The sequence below is a fragment of the Dermacentor albipictus genome, chromosome 5 (genome assembly GCF_038994185.2).
Source record: "Dermacentor albipictus isolate Rhodes 1998 colony chromosome 5, USDA_Dalb.pri_finalv2, whole genome shotgun sequence".
In the NCBI taxonomy this organism is placed as follows: Eukaryota; Metazoa; Arthropoda; class Arachnida; order Ixodida; family Ixodidae; genus Dermacentor; species Dermacentor albipictus.
Window position 1 is genome coordinate 161,204,917 of NC_091825.1, and position 27,500 is coordinate 161,232,416.

Here is a 27,500-nt window from a genome sequence, read left to right on the forward strand (position 1 = left end):
AATGTGGGGTAGTGCGTGCGTCGCAGGCAGCGAAATTGCCCAAGCAGAAGAAAATGGAGGACTATTTCATGCGAAACTAAGCTAGTTTCATCAATAAAGTGATCTTATAAGTGGTATGTGCTTTTATGACATCCAATTATTTAGCAGGCTTATTTCCAATTACGCTCTCTGTCGAACTGATAGGCGTTTTTTTGCAAGTTCGATATAACCAGGTTCGACTGTATTTGTGACCAAAGAATTGGGACCTGTATTCATGATCAAAGCCAGCAAAAACACCGAGCTAAGGGAGTTCCAATGTGGAACAGAGCCGCCGCCGGAGCTGCAAGGGCCAAGGTTTTGCAAACCAAAACGCCATGCCATGCATGTCGATATCATACGACGAAGCTGCATTTTTACAAAACACAAATACCACATTTACTCTCTTCCAATGCGTGCCCCTAGAGTACAGTACTAACTAAATTAACAACCATGGTGTCGCGCATGCACAAGCAAAAACGAACAAATGTCACTCATTGACCATGGAAACTCACTGCCAAAATGCTGGACTGAAAAAGCTTGGCAGCAGCTGCCTCTCGCTTCAATGCAAACTATAAGCGGCGAAAACACAGCGTGCACTCTATCCACACACTCTATCTTCGTCATACATCACTTTCAGTATAGGGCCAAGGCGATCGTATCGCTGAAGTAGATCGCCACAAATATGTCCTGCTTCGGTCCTTTGTGTTGCTTTGCTGGCGAAAACTATCTCCTTCTGTTTGCACTCATCCCGCATGCAAGTTTTGGGTGCTCAGAATGCCCGGGATGCAGCCCAATTTCCGTCTGTCTCCTCACACATCATAACTTTCCTTTTAAACGTGGCATCATGATGAACTCGGCACTTCATGCTGATAAAGCAAATGCACAAAATGGGAAGACGGCTCGTGGCCTAATGCCCAAGCACGTGTACAGTGAAACCTCGTTAAATTGTTCACCGGAGTTCGGAAAAAGTATGTACTAAAATGAGATCACCCACTTACCTGTCAAAAACGGAAGAGTGTGATAAAAGGGAAAAAACATGCAGTATTTATTTACTTAGCACGACAAAACTGTTATTTTCATTTGATGCCGCGGCGGCCTAACAGCCGCCTCAAACTTAGTGAAGCTGCGAGCCAGCTTTTCAACCAGCCCCCTCTTTTCAGCAAACACTTGCATTGCAGATTCCTCGTTAGTGTTGCATATTCTCCATGCGCTGGTGTGGTAGCATTGCAGAAGTTGCGAGGAACCTTTTCATTGCGGGGTGCTGTTCTCGTCGCGACGATTGCATTCGTGAGGCTGACGTAACGTGCTGTAGCTTTCCGTGTCATCCTTAACACTGTCGCTAGGCGACACTTAGGCAAAACAGAGGCAACGATGGCGAAAAGTCAAACCTTGCAGCCGACATCTCTTCACCATCGCAGCAGCGCTGCCGAGCAACTTCTTCACATTCCAAAGGCCACACCCTGTAGTCAACAGTAGACCCATGTCGCGTGCCAGCGCCAACTTCTTCGCGTCATGTTCGACAGCACGAACGATGTCAAATTTTTCTTCTATGCTGAGCGCCCGGCGTCTTTTTTATCCGAGCTTTGGCATGACGCGAGTCCTCGCTTACATGACGCCACAATGCTCTCTGGGATGGCGCTGAAATGATGTTGATATGGTTTCATGCGCAAACGCACAGGGCACTTGGAGGCCGTTGTTCATATCTCTGAGGCTTGTTTTGCTGGGCCGCCCGATAGAGACGAAGCAGCGTCATGTTTGCGCGACAAAAAGTGGAAACACTACATGTTGACTCATACGTACACAATCACCTGGTACGGTTTATGCAGATAGAAAACACATTATGTTCAATGGCCATTGAGTTGGGGATTTGACTACTACTTTTAAAATGAAACTACTCTTTAGACCTTTGTGGGACAACATATATTTTTTGCAAGAATTATAAAAAATTTTTTATTACACTTGAAAATGAGGTGTACAGAAATGATTCTAAACAAATTTCACAGTTTTATTATGTATAGTTAAAGAAAAAAATGTGGGACGCATTTGTCCCATTGACACTAAATGGGAAAATGAAATGTGGGACGTATTTATCCCATTGACCTACACGGGTGCCACACTAGGTTAGTTCTGACTAACCACTTCATGGAATGGTCCAAAACAGGTCACACAAAGCGGGACTGAGCATGCCTTGCACAAGAAACTTGTTCGCACTTCTTTCCCCCTCGTGGAACACCAACGGCATCTGCGCCTATTTTCCACTTTCACAGGGTTGTGCTCTCTTCCCATGAACCGAACTTCATCCGATACGCCAACCATTTTGTGGCCATTTTTTCTACCCTCCTTGTTCATTCTGAACGGCTTCCTGCTGCCGGTGGTTCTGAATGTCTGGCCATTGATGAGTTCCCGTCCAAGAACCAATCGAAACCATAAGTAGGTCATTGGATTCACAGCATTTACTTGAATGAACGCGTTGACGATGGCTGCATCGAGCAAGAAATAAAATATTCTGTACCAGGACTTTTTGGACCTCCTGTCAGCTCGGTATGCATTGCGCTTTTGGTCGAATTTGTCGACTCCTCCCATCCAAGTGTTGTAGTCGGATATAGCCTTTGGACACTGGACGGAAACCGAAGACCCATTTGCAAGCTTGCGGACAACTTCTTCTGTGTCCTTTGGGTGGTGAAAATTCGATAAAGCATGCACATTTTTTGTGTCACGCCACTGATATGCAACAATGCTTCCTTTTGATCGCCAGATATATTCTCCTTTCTGGAGTTTGTTGTCCATTTTCAATTCATCAGGCAGATCCTTCCTGTTTGTCCGGACTGTACCAACAGCAAGAATTCCTTTCTGTGCAAGGTCCTCCATGAGGCGAGTGGAAGTGAAGAAATTGTCAAAGTAGAGTTGCGTGCCAGGCTCAACGCCTTCTACCAGAGACAATACGACGTACTCTCCAAGTGCTTGGTTGGCAGGACGCTTCGCATTTTTTCCTTCATACACCTGAAACGCAATCAGGTAGCCGGTTTCTGAATCGGCCCGGCACCACACCTTGTAGCCGCGTTTGATGGGCTTCATTGGCATGTATTGCTTCAGAGACGATCTTCCTTTGAATAGGATCATACTCTCATCTATAGCTTGATGAGCCGATGGCGTGTACTCTTTCTGAAAACGTTTGTTCAGAGCATCGATGAGAGGGCGTACTCTTGACAGCCGGTCATATCCATCTTCGCCTCTTTTTTTTTCTTTCGTGTTGTCACTCAAATGCAGGCAATTCATGATGGATTGGAATCGCTTGAACGACATGACTTTTGAGATTTCTGGTGCATTGAAAAAGTTATCGCTGCTCCAGTAAAGGTACAGCTGATGTCTCGCGTTTACACTCATGAGAATCAGAATGCCGAAGAAAGCCCGAAGCTCATCTAACGTGATCGTTTTCCATTTTCGCCGGTTTTTCTGTTCTGCAAAGCGGTTTGTTTCCTCTACAAGGAGCTGCATTACTTCGTCGTCGAAGTAGAGTGAAAAAGCTTCAATCGGTTTGGATGGCAACTTTTGTGACATCTCAGGATCCCATGTTTTTGGGACTTGCAGAACATGGTCTGGCTCGTCACAACCCCATGTGCCCGGCGTTTCTTCCTCATTTTCCACGATGTTGTCGCACAGGTCTAGCGATCTTTTCCGCCTCTTTGTTTTCTTTTTTGTATAGGTTGCCTTGCGTTTTGCCTGTCTGCTCGTTGACGCAGCCATTTCATCTGCACTGGCATCCTCATCTGTACAATGAGGCGCAAGCTCGGGAATGACATTCTCGTCTGTGCTTTCCCCATCCGAATCATTGGAGTCCGGATCGTCCGATATGCTAAAATAGAGCTCGAGAGCTTCTTCTTGTGATAGAAATCGCTTGCCTGCATTAGAAAGCAACGACAAGTTCTAGATCAAATAATTCGAAAATTACCGCTCAAAATTCTGCCATTAGGCTTAGCAAAATGTGCAACTTTTTTCAGCATGGTATTGAAAATTTGCATTTATCTCATTATATGTAAGCTCAAATCTCAGAAACAAGAGCTGATTTTAATCCAGGGTTGTTTCTCTGAATGCAGAAAAAAGGAATTACTTACCAGGCATGTTGATTTTCTTTTCTGCCGGATCGCATATAGTCGAAAACTTCCAATGCATCAGAAAAAAAGAACGAAGTTTCAAGTTCTGGACTCACTGCCTCATCTAGTGGAGGCTGCTGAAACTATATTTAAAAGAAGTACTGAAACCTCTCAATAGGTGGTAGCACATCACAAGAATGATTCCGGTTTCCTTCTGCTTCGTACGAGCCCTTTAGAGTGGAGCACTATGTGGGACGTATGTGTCCCACTGTCCCACAAAGGGTTAAGCGGGTACAGTTTAACAAGGTTTTAGTGTACTACATGACATGGAGGAAGTTACGGCAGCTGCGCTTACATCACGTATGAGGTGACCTACATGAAATGCTGATGGCGATACGGTAACACAGATTTAAGGCTGTACTTGATTCTGACGTGCCGATTTAATTGGTCGACCTATATTCGAAATTCTTTATTCATTTTTGGGAGAACAATATGTAGGGGTCGTCCTATATTCGTGCTCAACCTATTTTCGAGTAAATACGATAGTTACTATGTTATGCTCCCGGTGATGAAAGAATATCCAAGGTGAAGTCTACAGAGTGGTTTGTCAATGTCTTTGTTTCCTTCTATTGCACAGAATTGTGGCTTTCATGTGAAAGGCCTGAAGTTTATGGACAGCAGCCTTGGTTGCAAAGAAGTTTGCTTCCAGTGGCGAGGGCTCAAAGACTACCTGCGGCTCAACCTGGTACCTGGGCCTCCAGCCAGCCTTGCTTACACAAACTACAACCCTGCGGAGGTAAGGTGTAAGACGAGGATGTCTCATTTAATTTCAAAGGAGTGCAAAGTGATGTACAGAACACAGCACGAGAAATGCTGTTTTGCAGCTGGCCATGTTTACTGCAACTTCAAGACTTGTACTCCAATATTTGCAGCATCAACTTGAGTTTTAGAATTGTGTCTGTGCTCTGGCGTTCTTGTTTGACGGAGATTGATTCCTTCAGAAGCTTGCATAAATGTTTCATCTGGATATTCGTGCCTTGTGTTCTTCCCTGAATTTAGCAGGCATGTAGCCATCGGCAACGAGATTTATTCACTACTGCATTTGGTAGTGCAGGTCACCAGATTTCGGGCCATGCACACACCCTGCACAGAAATTGTTCAGGACAACCTAGTCGAATATAAGTCCAGAGAACAGTTTGATGACCGTGCCGACTCTGATGTGTGAGGGATAAGGACGAGCCATTGTAGGATACCGCTATATTGCCGGAGTTCGCAAGTTTCAAGTCATTATACAATGACTTCACTGATAGCGCACACTGGTCCATCAGCTTTTGGGCAGCAGACGCAGTGGCCGGCGCCAGCTTCTGCTTGATATAGCCTTGCCATGTTTTGTTATGAAGGCCACAAGTGCGAGATATTCATTGCAGCAAAAACGTCGTTTATCGCTGTTTGTTGATTTCCAGTGCTAACCATCGCAAGAGTGGCGAGAATGTTCACTACGAAGGCATTGACCGTTTTGCTGTTTTTCACGCGCGGCGAGCTCCACTCGGAAACAACATCGCTGCAGCTTTCACATATGGCGAGAAGCTTGATGGCAAGGCCGCATTCTCGCCCCTCTGAGTCAAAAGTCAAGGAGCCGCCACAGAGACTGCACTTTAAACGTGAAACCAAAGCGCTTATCGCTTCTGCACTGATAACATAAAAGTCTGACTTCATCTCCGCCAGCCCGTCTGCACCATCGTTGGCGCTCGTGGTCATTTTTGCGAAGTTCATGCCAGTTGTTGGAGGTTCTCCCCTGCTTGCTTCCGCCGTTACAACAATTCTTCTGGCTGCACCATCTTTATGTCATGCCGTACGCTGCTCCTGCGATCACTATTGGCCAGTGACATTGTTAGGCCTAGCTCGCTCTCGTCAGGTCTGTTGCATCCCGCGTCGCAGCCGTAGCTTGAAACCGCTGGCGGGTGGTTGTTGCTGTGTTTTTCGGCAAGGTCAGAGCACTTTTCGAAGTTTTAGTGACTCGCTTTCTTTTCTTGCCAAACTTGTTTCGAGTAGCAAACTTTGAAATTCCAACGTCACTACACGCTACGCTAGCGGCTTTCAAAATGGCGTCGCAGTTCGCTTTTCAAGCTTGTCCACAAGCCGCAGCAGACGACGCCAGCCGTCTAAGCCAATTGCAGGACTTTATTTAGTCATGTGGACTGAATGGGCGAATCGGGTCGCACGCTCGGACTTTTTTTCTGTGCAGTATTTCTAATAGCGAATAGGGGGACCATAGAGTTTCTCACTATATTACCTAGTGGAAAATCTAGCGCTGCTGCACTGTGGTATGCATGGGAATGCCGGTATATTGTGACTTCGGATTGGCATTGTTCTCGGAGAGCCCGGCAAGCACCGTTCTTTCTGTCACAATGATTCATTTTCTACTAAAACTGCACATAGAAAGCTGTTTTAGCTTTATTATTACATAAAAACATGTTTTGTTTTACTATGAGAACTTGTTTCTGCATGTACAATCATATTAAACGTAAAAAGTATCAGCGGGCCACTAAAGTTGGAGGACAGACAACAAGGTTTGTGCTTGCTTTGGAACAGTTTGTTGCCAGTTGCTTCTCTTCCCTGTGGGGGTCTCACACCCATGCTCTTGGGACAAAGGAACGACAACACAGTTGTGCAAACAATCACAAGGACATTTATTGCACCTTTCATAGATCAATGCCGGCTAGCCGGGCTGCTATCCACAAAACATGCCGACGGGCGCGCGACAAATCTAGAAGTCCGACTCACCGCGACCGGATAGCGAGCGAATATGTTCGCCCCATGCTGGATCCCGATGTCTCGTCGTTCGCGCGTACTGTCACGCGAACGGTGTCCAAGGCGGCCACGCGAGATGGTCTCGCAGAAGCATGGGTCGGCGCACGCGCGGAACGGCACGTCCGTCCCGCTTGCTTCCCGAACCCAAAGAGAGGAAGCGCCTTGTCTCTCGGCGCCCGAGTAACCCCGCTGCGGCGCGACACTCGCGCCTTCTTTCGCACTGCGCTTGTACCACTCCGACCGCCGCGGGCGCCAGGCCACGCGAGCCGTGCGGGAAAACAGCATATCAGGGGATGCGAGAGAGTCGTGCATCCCCACAACTTCAATTCGTTAATTCAAGCAACAGATCGCACAGATAACAGATGTTTTCTTGAATAATTCTCGAAGTCTCGTGTCACCATGAGCGATGTCACACTGCGCACTTTCCTAGAGTGCTGTCATCAAAAACTTCGAAATGATCCTGGATTCGGAAGGCCCCGTTGCACCGTGGATTGCTCGGCTATTCGTTGACGCAGTGCCGCCATCTTGGTATCATCGTAAAGAGGAGAGATCGGAGCTAAAGATAGTCGGAGCGACGTATTTCTCCACTGCAAAACCAGCAATTGCAAGTGAAAAAAAGGCAAATGCGACATTGCGATTGAGCGCAGTAGTCATGCGGGGTAAAGGGCGTGCTCCTATCGACTGTAGTAGATTTGAATTGGTGATGAGCCTCTCGCGTTCATTCGTGCAGCAGCGAGCTGCGCTATCCGATCGACGTAATTGACGATCGTGGCAGCTTAACGTATCTGTTCTGGGATGATCCTTAAAGGAATCAAGTTTCACACGGCCCATGCATATGGAAGACCAGAAAAGGAGGGGAAAAGAGGGAGGAAAGCACTTGAAGCGGATGCTACTGAGCTTGTCGACGAGGCATGGCCGGTGCACGTGGGTGACCGGGAAAGTGCGTCCGCTTGTGGTGCTGATGCAATTGTGGGATATGTTGACTTGCGCGATCGTGGGTTGCGGTAACGGCGTGTTTCGAAGCGATGGTGAAGGCTGATCGGCGAGCGATGGTAACGGCGCGTCCGCTTTTGGTGTTGATGGCAACGCAACCTCGGCGAGAGCAGAAGTTTTCGCGGGAAATATTCAACTTCGGATTTCAGATCCAACCCTCACTAATAAAGACGTTGCACGACGAAAGACAAGAGTGGACGTTTTGAAGGCGCTGTCATCTACCTCTGCACGACGGATGGGATCAAAAAGGCAACTAAAGTGCATGAAACTGCTGCAAGGAAGCGAAAAGCTACATCAAAATGTAAAGAAAATGTTTCCTTACATTAAGAGGGCTGCATCCCAGGCTGGTTTTAGGTGCTCAAAGTTAATATTTAAATGTTTAAAACAAATGAAACTTTGAGCTTCGTTTTCTCAGCTTTCATTTTTGATGCGGTTGCTTTCAGTCATCCCAGTGCCATTTCGCGATGAATGAAGACAAAATCATTCTGTCTTTTGCACTTAGATCCTGAAATATTGATGACTGCAATAACGCTGTCCATTTTAACTGCACCTCATAAAGAAATTTATAATGGATTTTTTGTAAAAGTTGTTAGTAAAACAATATGCACAGGAAAGTTAAGGAAATATTTTTGTGCTCATTTCGGCATTTAACTAATAAAACGATAGCTTTGTTGCATAGAATTGGCCTTTGTGAACATGGCGATGTGAAAATGTTGGTGAACTTTTGTGTAATTAATTAATTAATTTGGGGATAACCATTAAAGGCTGTCAATTGTAACCTGTAAACTATAGTAGATAGCATAAAACTTATTTGTTAAGATATCAGCAGAACACCTTCATGCCAAATTTCGCCACTTTATTCCCATAAATAAAAAAAAAGTTTTCGTTGCTACGTCCCCCCTTAAGCCTATTTCAACAACTTGAACGACCATCTGTGTCCTTCCTGAATGAAAACAACGGCCACTCAAGCGTTGTTACTCAAGCGGCCCGAATTAGCGAGAATGCTGCAAAACGCGCTACCACCACGCAATGTCGCAAAGGATTGGTGCTTACTAGGTTACTACATCGAATTTTTGTCACCTGAACCTGCGTAGATAACATAATCTTACGGCTCTTGTTTGGCTGATGCACAATCGTAATGCTGAGGCCACAATGTCTGAGACATTCACAGAATGGTGGCGTACGGCAGTAGTTACTGAAATTTATGCTTCCAGCCAGCTACATATTTGCATTTTAACGCGCACCTTCTTTAAATAAAAAGTGCGTTGAAATATGCATGCGTGTTACAATCGAAACTAATTCTAATCAAAATAAAAAACAAGACCGATTCTTACAAAAAAAAAAAACTCAATCCAAGGTAGTTACTGTTATCAAACGAATGTTTTTTTTTCATGCCTTGGTTGCGGTCGCTATTTTCCAGTTTGCTGTAAGTTGGCCTTTATAATGTATTAGATGGAACTGAAGATGACTGTGTGCTCGGTAGACAGCAAAAAGGAGGTGTCGTCAGATTACGATTGGGACTAGCCCCTAAGATTCAGCTGTGTATGCATCTGTGTGCCTTTGTATGTTCTATAACGTTGTTTAAACATGGTACATGTCGACTCAGGTTTCTTTACATGATGTGTGCGGTAGAATCGGCAGCACATTATCTTATTTTTCTTTAACTCTTTGGCGGTAATATAACTGTGCGTTACAATTGGGAGAGCGATAGAATGATGCAAATACAATAGACTGCTTCACTCTCTTGTGCAAAATTGTCATGGGCCACTGGTAGTAAAATATATATGAAGTGCTTGAATAAAAACAGCTGCCGTGGTGGCTTAGCGGGTATAGTGTTGTGCTGCTAAGCATGAGGTTGTGGGATAGAATCCTGGCTGCCACGGCCGCCGTTCGATTGCGTGAATGCAAAAACGTCCGTTTCCTGTGAATTGGGGCACGTTAAGTGGTCAGAAATAATCTGGAGCTCCTCACTATGGCATGCCTCATAATAAAATCGTGGTTTTGCTGCGTAAAACCAAACAATTCAGTTGAATTCGAGTAAGAAACGGCGGCTGCGCTTGCAGATTCAAAATGACAAGTGATTGGAACCGGGCACCATTTTCAATTAGCTATATGATAACACGTTTCATTCTTCAGATGTACTATTCTAACAGAAATTTGCGGCTAGGTGTGGAAATGCACTGGGAAACAAGAATGACATTGAAAAATCTGATTTTCGGGCCTAGTGCTGCTGAATTGTAACTGCTGACACCAGCTTCAGTGTGGTTATATTTTGAGTGTTCTTAAGGGTGAATCCATAGATAACGAACTACTGATTAAATGACCACTTTTCGCCGAACTATCGAGGTCGTTGTAGGTGGGTTCGACTATTAGCTAAAATACCATGAGACTTCTAGTGGGGCCAGGAAGCATGTTAGTTGTTGTGGCCTAGTGGAAGCGACCCAGAGGACTTTGCGCATATGTCTTTGCAGCCCGTGACAGTGACGCCGGATGGGAAGATCCCCAAGCCGCTGGTGGTGCAGCTGCAGGATGCCAGGGGCAATCCTTCCGCGGAGGCCAACATTAAGATCATCCTGGGCACAGATGAGGCTATCAAGGTACATGCCCAAACTGCATGGTCATTGGCCATGTCATTCTGAATCTGACAATTATATAATCTCTCTCAATGGAGCTAAGCAACATTGTGTTTGATCAATCCTTGAAAGGAGACCAGAAATGAGCCCTTAATGATAATGTGTCCCCTTGGGATAATTCGCAAGCTACATTGAACGAGATAGTTGTGGTGTCTGCGGCAGATATTCTCCTCCCTCCTTTGTCCCCTAACAAACACTGTTTAGCATTGGAGGCTGCAAAACGCTGTTATCATTCCCTTGTCTGCAGCTCCCATGCCTGTTGTACAAGAGCATCACCTTCTGTCTCTCTGTAGAATAGGCCTGCAGGGAAAACAAAACCAAAGAGCCTCCATAAGATATTGCCATGGATGGGTGAATACTGTATTTACTGACATGATGAATGCATGTTTTCCCCAAGAAATTTACCCAAAGCATGGGGTGCGTTCATTATGTAAGGAAAAATTCTCCCCCCCCCCCCTCCCACACCGTGATTTGGTGTTTGTAACAGTGTCCAGAGTGCTGGATTAGCAGCGAGATCTGAGGCATTTTGCTGTTCTGTAAGATGTGTATTGTGTGCCTGGGTTGCGACAGACTAAACAGGTTTTTGTTGTCTGATCCATCTGACAACCGCACCGTTATTTGGCCGCAGGCAATGACAGCACGGCTGATGTGTAACATTTCTCTGCTGTTCTCTGCTAAGAGGCCGCACCAGTGGAAAGGTTTCTCATTGCTCCAATCACACTGGTTGGTGCATTCGCCTGTATTGTTTCTCACAGTGTTGTAAAAATTGGTTACAATTTCTTTCTGACACAAAATACAATCAAATCTCGTTACTACGAAACCTACATTAACAAATTCCTCAAATTTGTGAATATTTATAAAATTCCCTGCCAGATTACCTATATTTTCAATGTAAAGATATTTCAAAACTGTGAATTTCAATACAGCACATATTTCAGAATAACGCACATAGTTTATTTTCCCTTTTATAATTGAGGACCATCATTATTACAAATTCGGCTCAAAGTAACAGTGCCGCAACTCTCACGTAAAACAAACCACGAGTGCAGTAGCTATCATCATCATTTCTCACCGTATTTATTCGCATAATGATCACACTTTTCTGTCAAAAAAATTTGTCGCAAATTCTGGGGTGCGATCATTATGCGGGTTTAATTCCCCGCTAAAAGAAAAAAAAATTTTTTCACTCGGTGTTTGCTGCGGGATGACACCAGGGCAACAAAGAGGTGGCTGCCGCTGTAACAGTGCGAGACACCAAAACAAAAATGGCAGCTGGCCGAGCAAGCCGAACGCGATTTTTTTTCTTCTCTGGAGTACATTACATGCATTGTAACAGTTTCTTCCGTATCAGTAATGAATAATATTGTTATATCGCTAAGTTTGTGGCAATAACATTGCCATGTCCTCTTTGAGGGGACAGAAACAGATGGTCGCGCTTAGCTGCCAGTGACATAGAAACACATCGCGGGCATGCTGCGGAAACTGCGGCATTTGTCTTCACTACTATCCTAATACGGCACATTTCCTTGAAGGGTGGGTGAACATCTTCGCTGTGTTACAAGCATCGGCGTATGAATAAGGTACACTTCTAACGTATCAGTGGAAACGGCCGCTCGCGACTTGTTGCGTGCCCACGAGTGCAGACGAGAAAAATCGAAAGGCGCCTTTTTTGTTGTATAGTTGGTGAACACAACCATTATAAAGCCTGCAGATAATAAAGGCAAGTTTGGTTGTAGCTTTTCTTTTTCGTGGAAGTGCGGAAAGTTATGAAAGGAATCAGCATCTGCTTAAGAATGTTTGGTACCTGCAGATCGCTTGATTTGTTTTGAAAAGTCGTCCGCGTAGCATTAGCTTGACTTGGGACACGACATATCGCTGCGGCAAGTTGGGGGTGCGATCATTACTCTGGAAAGAAAAAAAAAAATTGAATTTTGACGACAAAATTCAGGGGTGCGATTATTATGCTAGTGCGATCATTATGCGAGTAAATACGGTTAGTTGTTATCATCATGACAATGTTGAGTGCCAACTGCTTCACCAAAAACTTCACATTAAGAACGTCACGACAAAGGTTTGGCGATGTTCGTGCGAGATTCAACAATGAACGCAGCTATCGATATCGCCAAGATGTGAGAGCAGTTTTCATTGCAGGACAAATTGGATGCATTGCAGAATCAGAATCAGAATCAGTTTATTCAAGGCAAAAATGGGGATAATTACATAAGTATATACAGAAGGAGGTCCCGTAGGTAGAAATTGAAATGGGACCTCCTGTGCATGATGACTAGAATTGATAAAACAACAATGGCAACGTGTGAAATTTCCAATAATAGAGGTTTGAGGAGACAAGGCATAAATGAACAGAAAAGCAGCGGATGAATGTATTAAGCAATAACAAGGCTTTGATTTAGACAACAAAAGGTAAAACTACAAAAAATTGCTTAAGAAAAAAAAAAGCAAACAAAATGTGAGAGACATATAGAGAACCAAAGTGAAAGTTAAAAATATAACACATAGTACACTCAAATGGGAAAGTCTGAGGAAGCTAAAAGAAAATACTTAAGTTCTGTACGAAACCTGTGAGCTTTGAACAATTTTAAAGGGAATGGTAATGTGTTCTACAGAGATAAAGCTGAAAAATGTAATGACTGCTTACCATAGTTGGTGTGAACGATGGGTAAAATGAAGTTCATATTTCCTGCAAATCTCATATTATTTACATTAGTAAGGGATGTCTTTGGTATGATGGTTACTGGAATATCATTGTTTAATGACCTAAAAATAAATATGGCCAGGTTATATTTAACAAGATCAGTCACATTCAAAATATTATGTGCATGTAACAGCTAATTTGCGCTAATGCTACGAGGTGAAAATGTTATTAGTCGAATAGCTCGATTCTGAAGGACTTGCAACGAAGTTAGGTGACTGTTATAAGTGTTTCCCCATGATTCAATGGTATAGTTAATATGACAATGAACAAAAGCATATTAAAGCGACTTGAGAGTTGAAAATGAGAAATATGGTTGTGCTTTGATTGAAACGCGTATTCCATATGCCATTTTCTTTTTCACATTAGCTATGTGAAGGTGAAATTTAAGGTGACGATCAAATTCCAGACTAAATAGGTGCAATGATCGACTGCAGTGATTAGGTGATTGTTGATGGAAATAGATTGAAGGAGCTCAGGTGATTGCTGATGTGAGGCAAAGATGACAAAATTAGTCTTTTTATGGTTAATCTGCAGCTTGTTAAGTTGCACCATGTGGAAACTTTCATGAGATCTTCGTCTAGCTTACGCGTTAGCGTTAATATACAATTGTTAGAACTAAATATTGTAGTATCATCAGCGTTAAGAATACACTTCGATAAGGAGAGGCAACTAGGCAGATCATTAATATAAATTAGGAAAAGTAGAGGACCTAATATGGACCGCTGTGGTACAATAATGTTAATAGTAGCTTCTTTAGAGTAGTACCCAGAAATGTCAGTGACTTGTTTTCTATCTTTTAAGTAACTGCGGATTAGAAGTCGAGGCGGACCAATTATTCCGATGGCCTTAAGTTTAGCACAAAGAATTGTATGATTGAGTGTGTCGAAGGCCTTGGATAGATCAGCGAATATCGATGCTGCAAAATTACCATTGTCAATCGCTTTTTTAAGATAATCAGTAAGAGAAATAAGTGCCAGATTAGTTGAAAAGCCAGAATGAAAGCCAAACTGATAAAGGGAAAGCATATTGAATTTATCTAAATATATTGTTAGACACTTTTCGATAAGTTTTTCAATAACGTTATTAAAAAATGGAAGAACGCAAATGGGTCTATAATTTTGTGTTAGCGTGCGATCACTTTTTTTGAAAACGGGAATGACTCGACCGCGTTAAAGTTCACGTGGAAAAACAGCGGTCTTAAAAATCAGGTTAATAATAGCTGAGAGGATGTTAGCAATATGCTCTGCGATCATTTTAATGTGGTAGGCGTCAAATTATCTAGACCAGCACAGTGGCTTTAAGGGTTTGAATTACTAAAATTACTTCATCAGGTGTTGTTTGAAAAAGGAAAAATGAATGAGGTGAGCGTTTAAAGGACATGTTACAGCATGAAGTGGAATCAGAAGTGTTGTTGAAGAAAACATCACAAGAGGTATTTGCAATATCAAGCGGATTAATGTATACCATCTCATTGTGAATAATTCTCGAAATGACGTTCTGAGAGTTATGGTTTAAAAAGGTGTTAACTATTTCCTACTTTTTTTCTAGTGTTATTACCACATTCTGTAATTTTTTGTTCGTTATAATTTCTCTTTGCACTTCTCATCTGTGCAGAAAGTGAGTTAGAAATTTTTTTATAACAGGCAAGTAATTTATTGTTGAAAGGTTGCTTCTTTGTTTTCTTATACAAATTTTCACGTGACCGCATTGCTTTCAGAAGGCTATCTGTAAGCCACGGATTTTCTGGCAATGATACCTTTTTTCTGCATTTTATTTTATGAGAGTGGCAGTTGAAATGCGAAGAAAGTGTCGTTGAAAACTGTGAAAAAGCTTTTTGTGGTTCATTAGATGATACAACTTCCGACCAGTCAGTTTTAGTTATGCTAGCAAGGAACATCTCTTTGTCAAGCTTAACTCTGTAATATGACGTGTTAGACATGGCTGAGTGATTGCGAAGGTGTAGAACGATAGGATAGTGATCGGTAATATCGGTGGTAATAATGCCAGCTTCAGGTGGATCTGTTAAGTTCAATAATGCGTGATCAATTAAGGTGCCATTAGCATTGTTAGGACAACGAATAGGGAGAGAAATTAAACATTCATATCCAAAACTATGGAAGATGCTTGAATAGCTAGAGGAATTAGATGAATTGGTATCTATGAGGTTAATGTTGATATCGCCCATGTGTATTGTGTTACAATTAGCGCATGATATTTTTTCCATGGTTTGATCAAGGGTACTACAGAAGTCAGTAACTAGAGAAGAAGGTGAGCTATAAATGCAGCCAAACACTAAGTTCTTTTTGCCTATACTGAAGACGGGGGAATCAAATTTAACAAACACAGATTCACAGTTAGTACTATTCAACTCCAAGTCAGGCCGTCGTTTATATGGAATGTTATATGAGACAAATATAGCTGAACCGCCGTGATTACTCGTCTCTCTGTGAGAATACTCGGAAGTGTACGAGTTAAAGCATAATAGGTCCTCGTCATCATTACTAAGCCAGGTTTCAGATACACATATTATTGAAAATGCGTTGTTAAGTATAGAAAACAGGTGCTGAAAATCGTCAAAATGCTTGCGGAGACTTCTAGCATTGAAGTGAATAATTGAATGGTAGTCGCGCGACATGAATTTGTTCAGCTCAAATGTTGAGAGGTAAGAATCCATGGTGGATGGTAATGACATTTTAGGATCGAGGCAGTTAGTTGAAAACAGAAGGGTCAGACTCATCCGCAATGCGACAAACACGGCTCTCATTAGTCTTTCTTGCCTTAATCTGACAATTGTCCGTCCACAAGTGCTTCCAGTTGTTAGCTTTCTATAGCACCAGTGCTTTGGAAAAGAGTGCCTTATTTTGTGGTGTCAAGTGGTCATTGACAAAAATGGGAAGGTTGTTATCACATTTTCCGATGTCATTCAGGCAGAGCCTTGCCTTTCGTGCCTTACTGATAAAATCGGTCTTTTTCGCTCGAGAACAGAACCTAGCGATTAAATTTTTCCTACCCTTATCTTTAGTAGAGACTCGATGAACAACATCGACATCAGAGGAAGTCACGGGGCATCCAATTTTCATGCCGACATTCTCCAAAACTGCAACACAGTCCTCGCCCTGACTACAGGGGATACCCCTAATTTCTATATTGTTCATGCGAGAGTACTGCTCGAGCTCGGTGCAAGATTGCAGAAAATTAATGCAGGGAAAAAGCGAATCGACGTGTGCAGACAGTGTGGCATTGCCCCATCGACTGTGGCGACCATTTTGAAAGACTGAGACAAGATTGTCAAGCTTCACCGGGAATCCTAACTCCCTCCTACAAGGAAATGACTGCGACTGGGAAACTTCCAAAATGTGGACCAAGCTGTTCTTACGTGGTTCAAAGATGCCAGACTGCAAAATGTTCTCGTGTCTGGCCCAATGTTTGAAGAAAAAGCCCGCGAATTTGCCGATACACTTGAAATAACTGGGTTCGATGCCAGTGTGGATTGGCTTTTTCATTTCCGTCAAGGGAACGGAATAACTTGGCAGGTAGTCTCGGGCGAGGAAAAGGCTGCTGACAGAGAAGGCGCGGGTTCCTGGTACTATGATAATTTTCTAGAAGTGGCTGAATTGTTCTCTGAAGACTATATTGCTACGGGGTATGCTCCCACTGACGAAGAGCTGAGCAGGAAGAAGACGAAGACGACGATTTAGAAGCTAGCGCGGGCTGTTGCCTCTTGGCCAAGCGCAGCGTATTTTCCTTGTAAATATATTTGTACATAGCTTGTCGTCTGCGTCTTTCTACGTAACATATTTGGTGGAGGTGGACGTTCCCTGTACCTCGTCACGGAGCTTCGCAGTGGCCGGTACGTCGAGCCCACCTTCATGGCTCCCGGCGACGCCAACCCGACTCCACCGGCTCCGACACCTGCTGCCACTTCGACGACCTACATCACCCTCTCCGCTCCCCGTGATCCTGGCGTATTCTCGGCAAAAGATGGGGAAGACGTCGAGGACTGGCTCAGCCTTTACGAACACGTCAGCCGCAATAACCGGTGGGACCCCACTATCATGCTCGCCAACGTAGTCTTTTACCTCGGTGGCACACCTCGAGTTTGGTTTCGGACGCACGAAGAGGAGCTCACCAGTTGGGATTCGTTCAAGCAAAAGCTCCGAGACTTGTTCGGCAATCCCTACGGTCACAAACTTGCCGCGCAGAAGGCGCTTTCCGGCCGTGTGCAGACGTCAACAGAGCCCTATGTCACGTACATTCAGGACGTCCTGGCTCTGTGCCGCAAAGTTGATGCACACATGCCTGAGTCGGACAAGGTATCCCACATCCTCAAAGGCATTGCCGATGACGCCTTCAACTTGCTCGTATTCAACAACGTCGCGACGGTGGATGCTGTTCTCAAAGAGTGCCGCCGCCTGGAACTCGCTAAAAGCAGACGTATCGATCAGCAGTTTGCCCGTCTGCCCAACACCCCAGCGACTTCTTCCTGTGCCGACGCTCCTCGTCCCAACACCACCGGCGATATTACCAAGATCGTTCGGCGTGAGATTGAGGCCGCCTATCCGGCTGCCTTCGACTCCAGCCCCACCAACGCACCGGCAGTCACGGTTTCCCTAATCCAGGCAGTTGTCCGCCAGGAGTTCGAAAACATGGGCCTTCACACCATCTGCTCGGCCCATCACCCTGATACCCATCCGGCTTCTTCGATTCCGCCCCGTCCCGCATCGTCTTACCCACCACGTTTCCGCAACCCAGCTGAATGGTGCACTGCTGACGACAAGCCCATTTGTTTTCACTGCCGTCGCATCGGGCACATTTCTCGGCACTGTCGAAGTCGCTGGACTTCCCCGACCCGGTCTGCTTATACTGCCTATTCCCGCCCCTCGGGTGGCCCTTCTCGTCCTTATGCCGCACGCTCCGATAATGCCGCCACTGACTCTCCTGCGCCGAACCGCCCCTATTCTCGTTCACCTTCGCCCCAAGGACGACAATCTCGCTCTCCCCAGCCCTGTCGCTCCTTTTCGCCGACTCCCTTCGGACGCCGCTCCCAGCCGGAAAACTGAATGATGCAGCGCCTCGAGGTGACGCTGCATTGCTCCCTACGCCGCCAAATCCTCCACTGACGTTGCCCACTCATCTGAACCTTCTTGACGTGCAAGTCGACGGTGTTCCTGTATCTGCTCTTATAGACACTGGGGCGCATTTGTCGGTAATGAGCGCGGACTTTCGTACCCGCCTGAAAAAAATAATCACGCCCGCCACGACGCTTGTTGTCCGTGTCGCCGATGGCGGAACAGCCCCCGTAATTGGTATGTGTGCCGCCCGCATCTCCTTCGCCGATCGCTCAACAGTCGTGCTATTCACAGTCATCGCCCACTGTCCCCACGACATCATCCTCGGCTTAGACTTCCTCTCCGCACATTCTGCTCTCATTGATTGTTCCGCCAGTACTCTCCGCCTTGACCTGCCTGTTCTGGATCCCGCTGAACCACACCCCAGTCGCCTCAGTTCCGTCGACTTTGTTCGCTTGCCACCTACGGCACTGACTTACGTTGACCTAGTGTCATCCCCACCAGTGCCCGACGGTCACTATATCGCGGCTCCTCTACAAGACGTCCTCCTTACACACGGGATCACGGTACCTCATACCGTTTTATCTATTACGGCTAATTGCGTCTGCCTGCCAGTGGTCAATTTTGGCTTGACGACACAAGTGCTGCCACGCGGGATGTCTCTGGCCCAACTTTGCTCATTCGAAGATCACTCAATAGCATCTATTGAGGTAGACAGCAATTCAGCCGATCCTCCTCTACCATCTCAGTCGACAACTTCCACCATCGCCGACTTACAGAAAATGATTGCGCCTGACATGCCGTCCGAGCACGCTCGTGAGCTCTACCGCGTTCTGCTTTCCTACAACGATATTTTTGACTTTAACGATCGTCCTTTGGCCCAAACTACAACTGTTAAACATCGCATTAATACCGGCGATGCCCCTCCTATTCATCGCCGCCCGTATCGAGTGTCACCGGTTGAGCGTCAAGTTATTCACGCTGAAGTTCGCAAAATGCTTGCCAATAACATCATAGAACCGTCATGTAGTCCATGGGCGTCACCGGTTGTACTGGTAAAAAAGAAGGATGGTTCATGGCGCTTTTGCGTGGATTATCGGCACCTTAACAGGGTTACCAAAAAGGACGTGTATCCTCTACCTCGGATCGATGACGCCCTTGACTGCCTCCATGGTGCTCGCTACTTCTCTTCTATTGACCTCCGCTCCGGCTACTGGCAGATTGCTGTGGACAATCTCGACCGCGAGAAGACTGCTTTTGTAACTCCGGACGGTCTTTATCAATTCAAAGTAATGCCGTTTGGTCTATGTAACGCTCCTGCCACTTTTGAACGCATGATGGACTCCCTTCTTCACGGTTTCAAATGGTCCACATGCCTGTGCTACTTGGACGACATCATAGTATTCTCCCCAACGTTCGCTACGCACCTCGAGCGCCTCTCGGCAGTCCTGGACGTTTTTCGTCGCGCCGGTCTGCAACTGAACGCATCGAAGTGCCAATTCGGCCGTCGCCAGATTACCGTCCTTGGGCATCTCGTTGACGCGAACGGAGTGCAACCGGACCCAGGCAAGATCCATGCTGTTACGCACTTTCCTGTTCCGAAGTGTGTCAAGGATGTGCGCAGCTTCATCGGCCTTTGATCCTACTTCCGCCGTTTCGTGAAAAATTTCGCGGCCATAGCACGACCACTAACCGAGCTTTTGAAAAAAGACGCCCCTTTCCAGTGGGGCGTTAACGAGGCCTCTGCATTCTCGCATCTAATCGACGTTCTCACAACGCCTCCCGTTCTGGCCCATTTCGATCCGTCTGCGCCTACCGAAGTTCGTACTGATGCCAGCGGTCACGGAATTGGCGCAGTACTGGCACAACGCCAGCGCGGCAACGACCGTGTTATCGCTTACGCCAGCAGGCTCCTCTCACCCGCGGAGCGCAACTATTCCATCACTGAGCGCGAGTGTCTGGCCCTAGTTTGGGCGGTTGCGAAGTTCCGCCCATACTTATATGGCCGACCCTTTTCCGTTATCACAGACCATCACGCGCTTTGTTGGTTATGCTCATTGAAAGACCCTTCAGGAAGACTTGGTCGCTGGGCCCTACGCCTCCAAGAATATTCGTTCTCTGTCACCTACAAATCTGGCCGACTACACAAGGACGCTGACTGCCTGTCTCGCTACCCGGTAGACGAGCCTGACGACGCCGACAGTAGTACTGCCGACGGCATTTTCTCTGTGTCTGCCTTCGTTAACATCGCCGATGAGCAGTACCGAGACCTATCGCTGCGAGTACTCATCGAGCGTCTGCGCTCTACACCTACCGACGCATCCGTTCGCCGATATGTCCTCCAGGGCGGCATTCTGTACCGAAGGAACTTCCTCCCTGACGGATCTGATCTTCTTCTTGTCGTGCCAAAACATCTACGACAGACTGTGCTCTTTGAGATGCATGACGCGCCTACTGCAGGACATCTTGGCGTAACCCGCACGTACGACCGCGTCCGCCGCCGCTTCTATTGGCCTGGTCTCGCTCGCTCTGTCCGACACTATGTTGCTGCCTGTGATACCTGCCAGCGTCGGAAAACACCTCAGGTGCTACCTGCCGGTCATCTCCAGCCGATCACTGTCCCTGTGGAACCGTTCTTTCGTGTTGGATTAGACCTCCTCGGTCCCTTTCCCACGTCATCCTCTGGGAACAAATGGGTAGCCGTCGCAACTGACTACGCCACCCGATACGCTATCACGCGGGCTCTCCCTACCAGTTGCGCCACTGACGTCGCGGACTTTCTCTTGCGGGACATTATCTTACTTCATGGCGCCCCGCGACAGCTGCTCACTGACCGTGGTCGTAACTTCCTCTCGAAAGTTATCGCCGACATTGTACGTTCCTGCTCCACTCAACACAAGCTGACTACCTCATACCATCCTCAAACCAATGGCCTGACAGAGCGGTTAAACCGTACTCTTACCGATATGCTGTCAAAGTATGTTTCCAAGGACCACCGCGACTGGGACATTGCGCTTCCTTACGTCACATTCGCTTATAATTCTTCCCGGCACGACACCGCCGGATTTTCTCCCTTTTATCTGCTCTACGGTCGCGAACCGACCTTGCCCCTTGACACGGCACTTCCTCCTGCTTCGATCTCAACAAGCGAGTATGCGCGCGACGCCATCGCTCTCGCCGACCATGCACGCCAGCTTGCCCGTGCTCGAGTGACGGACTCGCAAACCACTCAGCAGCGTCAGTACAACGCCCGCCACCGTGACGTGCAGTTTTCGCCTGGTGCGCTCGTGCTCTTGTGGTCGCCCTCTCGTCACGTCGGACTTTCACAAAAGCTCCTTTCGCGATACACAGGACCCTACCGCGTGCTGCGCCAGGTGACGCCTGTGACTTATGAAATTGCTCCTGTGAGCTCAACCTCGTCATCTACTCTGGCGTCTAGTGATGTCGTGCACGTCAGTAGGCTGAAGAGCTACTACACTGCTTCAGAGTCCAGCGTTTAGTCGCTCCGGGACGGCGCTTTTGCCGCCGGGGGTAGTGCTACGGGGTATGCTCCCACTGACGAAGAGCTGAGCAGGAAGAAGACGAAGACGACGATTTAGAAGCTAGCGCGGGCTGTTGCCTCTTGGCCAAGCGCAGCGTATTTTCCTTGTAAATATATTTGTACATAGCTTGTCGTCTGCGTCTTTCTACGTAACAATATTTTCAACGCAGATGAGACAGCATGTTTTTATCATCTCCTGCCCTACCAGGCGATGCATTTCGAAGGGCAGCAGTGCAAAGGAGGGAAAAAGTCGCATCTTCGTGTGACAGTTCTGCTCTGTTGCAATGCAATAGGCAAGAAGAAAATTAAATCACTGGTCATTGGCAAGTATGCGAAGCCTCGCTGCATGCAAAACATTATGTCGTTACCGTACGACTACCGTGCCAACAAACGAGCCTGGATGTCCAGAGAACTCTTGCTCTGCTCACATTGTGAATGTTTGCTTGTGGCACGTTCACTTGGGGTTTCTGAAACCAAACAACATGTCCTTGCTGCAACCCCTGGACCAGGGCATTATAAAAAGTGTGAAAGCGGAATATCGTAAGCACCTTGTGCAGCGGTTGATTTTCAACATAAAGCGGCCGACTGCAATCAATATTTCAAGGCAGTGGAAATGCTCACAGGAACTTGGTGGAACTTGAAGGCGTCCGCCATCAGCAACTGCTGGCGAAAAGCAGGACTTGTCAAAGCACCTGTGCAGCTTGAGGATGACCTGGAGGTGACAGACAACAACCCAGGAGACCTAGTGGACCGAGGTGGACCTGCGAAGACCTATGTGTGTTGCACATTGCCACTATTCCGTGAAGTGCTGATGTCGCATGCGACTCTCACTGTGTCAGTTGTGCTGTGCCAGCAGTTTAGGCTTGGTGCTTTCCACCTATACGCAAACTTAACTTATTAACTTATCAACTTAACGCATGGTGTAGTTTACAGCTAATCTCCCGCAGACCTTCATGCCGCTTCTGCAGCTGTCAGTCTATCCTGCCCGGTGTGTGTAATTTCCCGCACTCGTTAATCTCCAAATCTTGTGTGATGGTTTCGGCAAATTCTTGCCACGGTGACACTGTGTTGGCTGTCAAGCCTTATCAGTGCTGCCTTGCCAGGTGTCGGCGACTGAAGTTGGTGGTTTGATCACCAAGAAATGACATCGTCAAGCAAAGTCGTGATAAGAGAGACAACCTGAATGGCACTGTTTTACAAATTTTATAACATTTGTTACACAAATAATATCATAAAAGTAGAGCAAGACACCGTACGGAATCCAGAGCTCTGATCAGCAAAAAAAGATTGGTGCCACAGTGGCCCATTGGTGGCTTCATTTCTGGCATGTTTTGGCTATAAGCCGTTTCAATGGCAATGTGACTTTCTCACCGAACCCGAAACTATGGATTATAAGCTTTCAAATTGATGTTCATTCATATCCAATAATTTAAAAATTCCAAATGCTTAAATTTACTCTGAAGCAAGTACCAAATAGCATAACATTTGATCAAACATTCGAAAATAAGGAATATTCACCCAGCCCTTGTTTTTATGACTTTATTTCTTTTTGTGCTCGTGCCATCAATTATCTATTGAGATCACTCTGATCAGCTAACTTTAATGATATGTTCCTTGATTAGATGACTCCTCGTAGCCTTCTTGACATTGTGTGATTAGTTATCATGTATTCTTTTTTTTTTCATATATATATTTTTTTGCACAGGTAGTTCTAAAAACCTGTGCAATTGTAATATCAACAGAAATACAGTAGCCGACCGATTTTCCGGACCTGGCAGGGACCGAAAAATGGTCTGAAAAATTGAACACTCAGAAAAATAAAATTTATTAGGCTTAGAGCGGCTTAAGAAAATCACTAATAATGCCCTGCTTTCGAGGGCAGAGCATAGTGTGGAGGTGATCAGATTTGTTTAGCTTTGCGCAAGAGTGACATTGTCTAAGTATACAGTCGACAAGAGCGTCACTGCATTGCTGATGTCTGTTGGCGGAGATCACCATGGAGATCGAAGAAACAAGCCATGTTTTTTCGCACCACTATACTCTCGTGAGGGCACAGCAGGTGGCACCAATCACACAAATGCAAAGCCGCGCAAACACGCACAAAGATGTGACGTCTATGAGACACAAAGAAACTACCTATGTGTCTTCGTGCCACTTGATTCTGTTAAAGACACAGGAGGTGGCGCCGATCACACAAGTGCGATGCCGCGCAAACATGCACAAGGACGCAAAGTCTCCGAGACACACCAGCTTTCTAGCGACCGAAACCTAAAGGAGAAAGAAAAAAGAATTGATCCCACATTGAGTGATTATGACAATAACCCTGACAAAAAAAAAAAAATCAGTAAAGAGAAAGTACCATCCTCTGGGGTGTTTTGTCGGCCAAGGAAGAGCGGGCATGCCCTGGGGATTACGTGCACGTCCCAATCTCGAAGGCTATAGAGTGGGCCAATTGAAGCCAAGCTAGCATAAAATCCAACATGACGACCTTTAAGATCAGGTAGTGTGGCTTGGAATGAGCGATTTAGTCTGGAAAATGAAACTTCTGCACCCAAATTCATGCGAAAGATCAGTCATGAAAATGCATTAGCTTTATAGGAACCCCTGACGGTGTATTTATGAAATCCGGAATATCCAACAAGTCCGAATTTTTGGAGTCCGAATAATCCGTCAGCTTCTGTATAACAGTTTTCTTTTATTGTGATGTGTGTGTGTGTTCATTTTCGAAACAGTTCAAAAGGGATGAAAGACACGGGGAGAAGCATATACAGCAGCCAACCGTTTATTCGGACCTCACGGGGACTACGGAAACGTCCGAATAAACAGGTGTCTGAAAAAACAGATTAAGAAAAAAAATTCCTTTATTTGCAAGCACTTATTTGGGCTCGGCAGTAGGCGTGAAGAAAACGTGAATGCGCCATTGCACGCTGTTCCGTTTACGCACAGTCACATAAGCCTGAACCTCGGGGAGGGTCGTACGGTCACTATAGGCAGCTGAAAGCACAGTCACTGCTTGTACATGCTCCGCATGCGACGGCAGCGTAGCACATGCTGCGTCATCTTCCGACTTGGAGTCATTGTTCGGCGGCGCAGCAGAAACCTGACGAATGATCTCGCTGTCGTCGAGTTCTGCGCATGTCAGTACAGCAGTATTAGCACCTGTGAAACTGACAAACGAGACGGTGTCCGGAATCGCAATGCAACCACTGCACAGGTCTCGGCAGAACATTTTCGGCGTCGGTAGGGAGCACATCGGAAGGCGACAAATCCTAGGCCTCTCGGCACCCGCTTGCCGGCATTCCCCGGCACAGTATGCGCAGGCACTGTTGGTGCCATTAGACACTTGGCGCGATGTTTCCGTATGCTGCGTTGCATTACCGCAACCTCGACACAGCACACAAAGCAAACATCGTTACGCCGACGTCAGTCGCACAAACGAAACACCTGGCCTACTCGCATTGTCGTGGACGAAGAAACAAACAAATCAGCTGCTGGATTGTCTTGACATGGCGTAATAGGCTATCCGCATCCCATATCAAACCCCCACAAAAGATTTTCGCCCGCCTCGACCATCCCTTCAAAGTGCGTCCCATGTTTGCGCGTACGAATCTCCTGCGACAATCACCGCTCTTTCTAGCTATTCATCACTGGAATAAGCTGCCAAAAGAAATTGTTTCTATACGTGATCATGACTCATTTGTAAGTAATTTGAAGCGCAGTTTTACGCATGTTGCGTAAAAGCAAAAATTTATGCCTTTGACGCATTGTAAGTGTATCTACATGCTTTGTACGGAGTGTTGTTGTTGTTGGTTTTTTTTTCATCAATGTATGCAATTCTCTCCTTTTTTTCTTTTTATATTGTTGTATTCGGTGATCTTTACTACGTTGTTCTATATTGCCTTGCCCCCCTAATTGTGTTTGAAATATCCTGTTGTTAACCCCCCCCCCCCCTATGTAATGCCCAGAAGGGCCTTTAGGGTATCTGAATAAAAAGACTGGAACTGCTGTAGCTTGTCAGGATTGGGGGCTCAATCCCATCGCTCGTGATCTGTTGTCAAGATTGGAGTCGGGCATGAATTAGAAGGTAGCTGGCCCATGCCGTTGTCCAACTTATCCACGCTGAGGACATTGATGAAGGGAAGGACTGCTTCTCATAGAGAATGAGGAATAAGCTTTTATTTACAGTATTTATATCAGTCTAACATGACTGTTTGAGAAAGTACATCAGTCTAACATGACTGCTTGAGAGAGAGTGTCGAGCATCCGCACAACAGCAGTTTTTAAACACTCGGTCTTCCCGCGAACAAGGTGATGCGAACGTTCGTTTAGTCATCACAAACTTGCCGCCTCCTCGCAGGACGGTCTACGCACACAAATGCACACGCGTTCGTATGTCCGGAGCCGACGTCAGAGGGGCCCCGTAGAACTCGGAGCCATTCTGGGTAGTAGTTGGAGAGTTTGGGAAGAATAGTTAGCCCGCCGAACTCATACCGTCACAAAGTCGATTTAGTCACGCTGTGGGTAGAAGTTGGCGGTGACGCTCCCGGAATGTTGCCGTCATAGTTGTAAGTGGGTGGCAATCTTGCACTGCAGCTGGCCATTCTTAACAGCGCCGGGATGTTGCTGTCATAGTCGTAAGTGGGTGGCAATCTTGCACTGCAGCTGGCCATTCTTAACAGCATCGGGATGTTGCCGTCAAAGTCGTAAGTGGGTGGCAATCTTGCACTGCGGCTGGCCATTCTTAACAAGCTACAAACCAGGCACAAACGATGATGATGAGCAGGTATTTGCAGTAGTGCCACTTCGTGAGGCAGCAAGAAGGCTCCGTTAAGGCAAAAATAGCGTTGAGCAAGTCGAACCATGCAATGGTCAGAGTCGGTGCATGGTGCTCTCGATCGAGTTGGCTCAAGGAGTGTCTGAAAAATCAGACGAGAGGTTGCAAGGTGTCCGAACTTTCGGAAGTTGTTGTACATTATGGTCTATGGGGATAATGGCGGTGCCGCGAAGCAGACCGAATAAACGAGCATGTCCGAATTTTTGGAGTCTGGAAAATCAGTCAGCGACTGTAGGACAGGTGCTTCTTCCTGCCTATTGCGCTGTTTCAAAAATGGGTGTTAACAAACCTGCCCAGTTGTCAATTTTGCTGCAGTGTATGCTTGTTTTTCCATTTTCCTGAGTCCTCATAAGTACCCTGTCTGATTATATTTGCAGTCACATAATATTTGTGCAAGGATGACAATTACCTGCTGCATGTTTATACTGCACAGAAATGCACATCCACATTGTTGATATTCGGAATATCTATGACAAGCACTGATTTCATCATCACTTCACTTCTCTTGACTACCCGCTGCGGTTGCTCAGTGGCTATGGTGTTAGGCTGCTGAGCACGAGGTCGCGGATCGAATCCCGGCCACGGCGGCCGCATTTCGATGGGGGCGAAATGCGAAAACACCCGTGTACTTAGATTTAGGTGCACGTTAAAGATCCCCAGGTGGCCGAAATTTCCGGAGTCCCCCACTACGGCGTGCCTCATAATCAGAAAGTGGTTTTGGAACGTAAAACCCTATATATTATTCTCTTGACTGCATAGATGACAGCTGCTAAAAGCAGCTGGTATAGTGTCCCGTG

General features: G+C 46.1%; 2 protein-coding genes across 2 annotated transcripts in view; one reads left to right on the top strand and one right to left on the bottom strand.

Moving 5' to 3' along the window:
* LOC135916357 (structural maintenance of chromosomes flexible hinge domain-containing protein 1-like) overlaps nucleotides 1-27,500 on the top strand; it is a 373,767-nt gene that overhangs the window by 222,494 nt on the left and 123,773 nt on the right. Inside the window, exons 31-32 of the mRNA XM_065449720.2 lie at nucleotides 4,747-4,905; nucleotides 10,385-10,510. Of these exons, the coding sequence (XP_065305792.1) occupies nucleotides 4,747-4,905; nucleotides 10,385-10,510 (285 nt within the window). The remainder of the gene's footprint in view (nucleotides 1-4,746; nucleotides 4,906-10,384; nucleotides 10,511-27,500) is intronic.
* On the bottom strand, nucleotides 1,947-4,391 carry LOC135916358 (piggyBac transposable element-derived protein 4-like). Its single transcript, XM_065449722.2, has one exon. It carries the CDS (start codon nucleotides 3,760-3,762, stop codon nucleotides 2,140-2,142), a length of 1,623 nt encoding a protein of 540 aa, XP_065305794.1. The 5' UTR covers nucleotides 3,763-4,391; the 3' UTR covers nucleotides 1,947-2,139.

Excerpts from the sequence above, each read along its gene's own strand:
- LOC135916358 (XM_065449722.2), bottom strand. The coding sequence starts at position 3,762 with ATGGCTGCGTCAACGAGCAGACAGGCAAAACGCAAGGCAACCTATACA.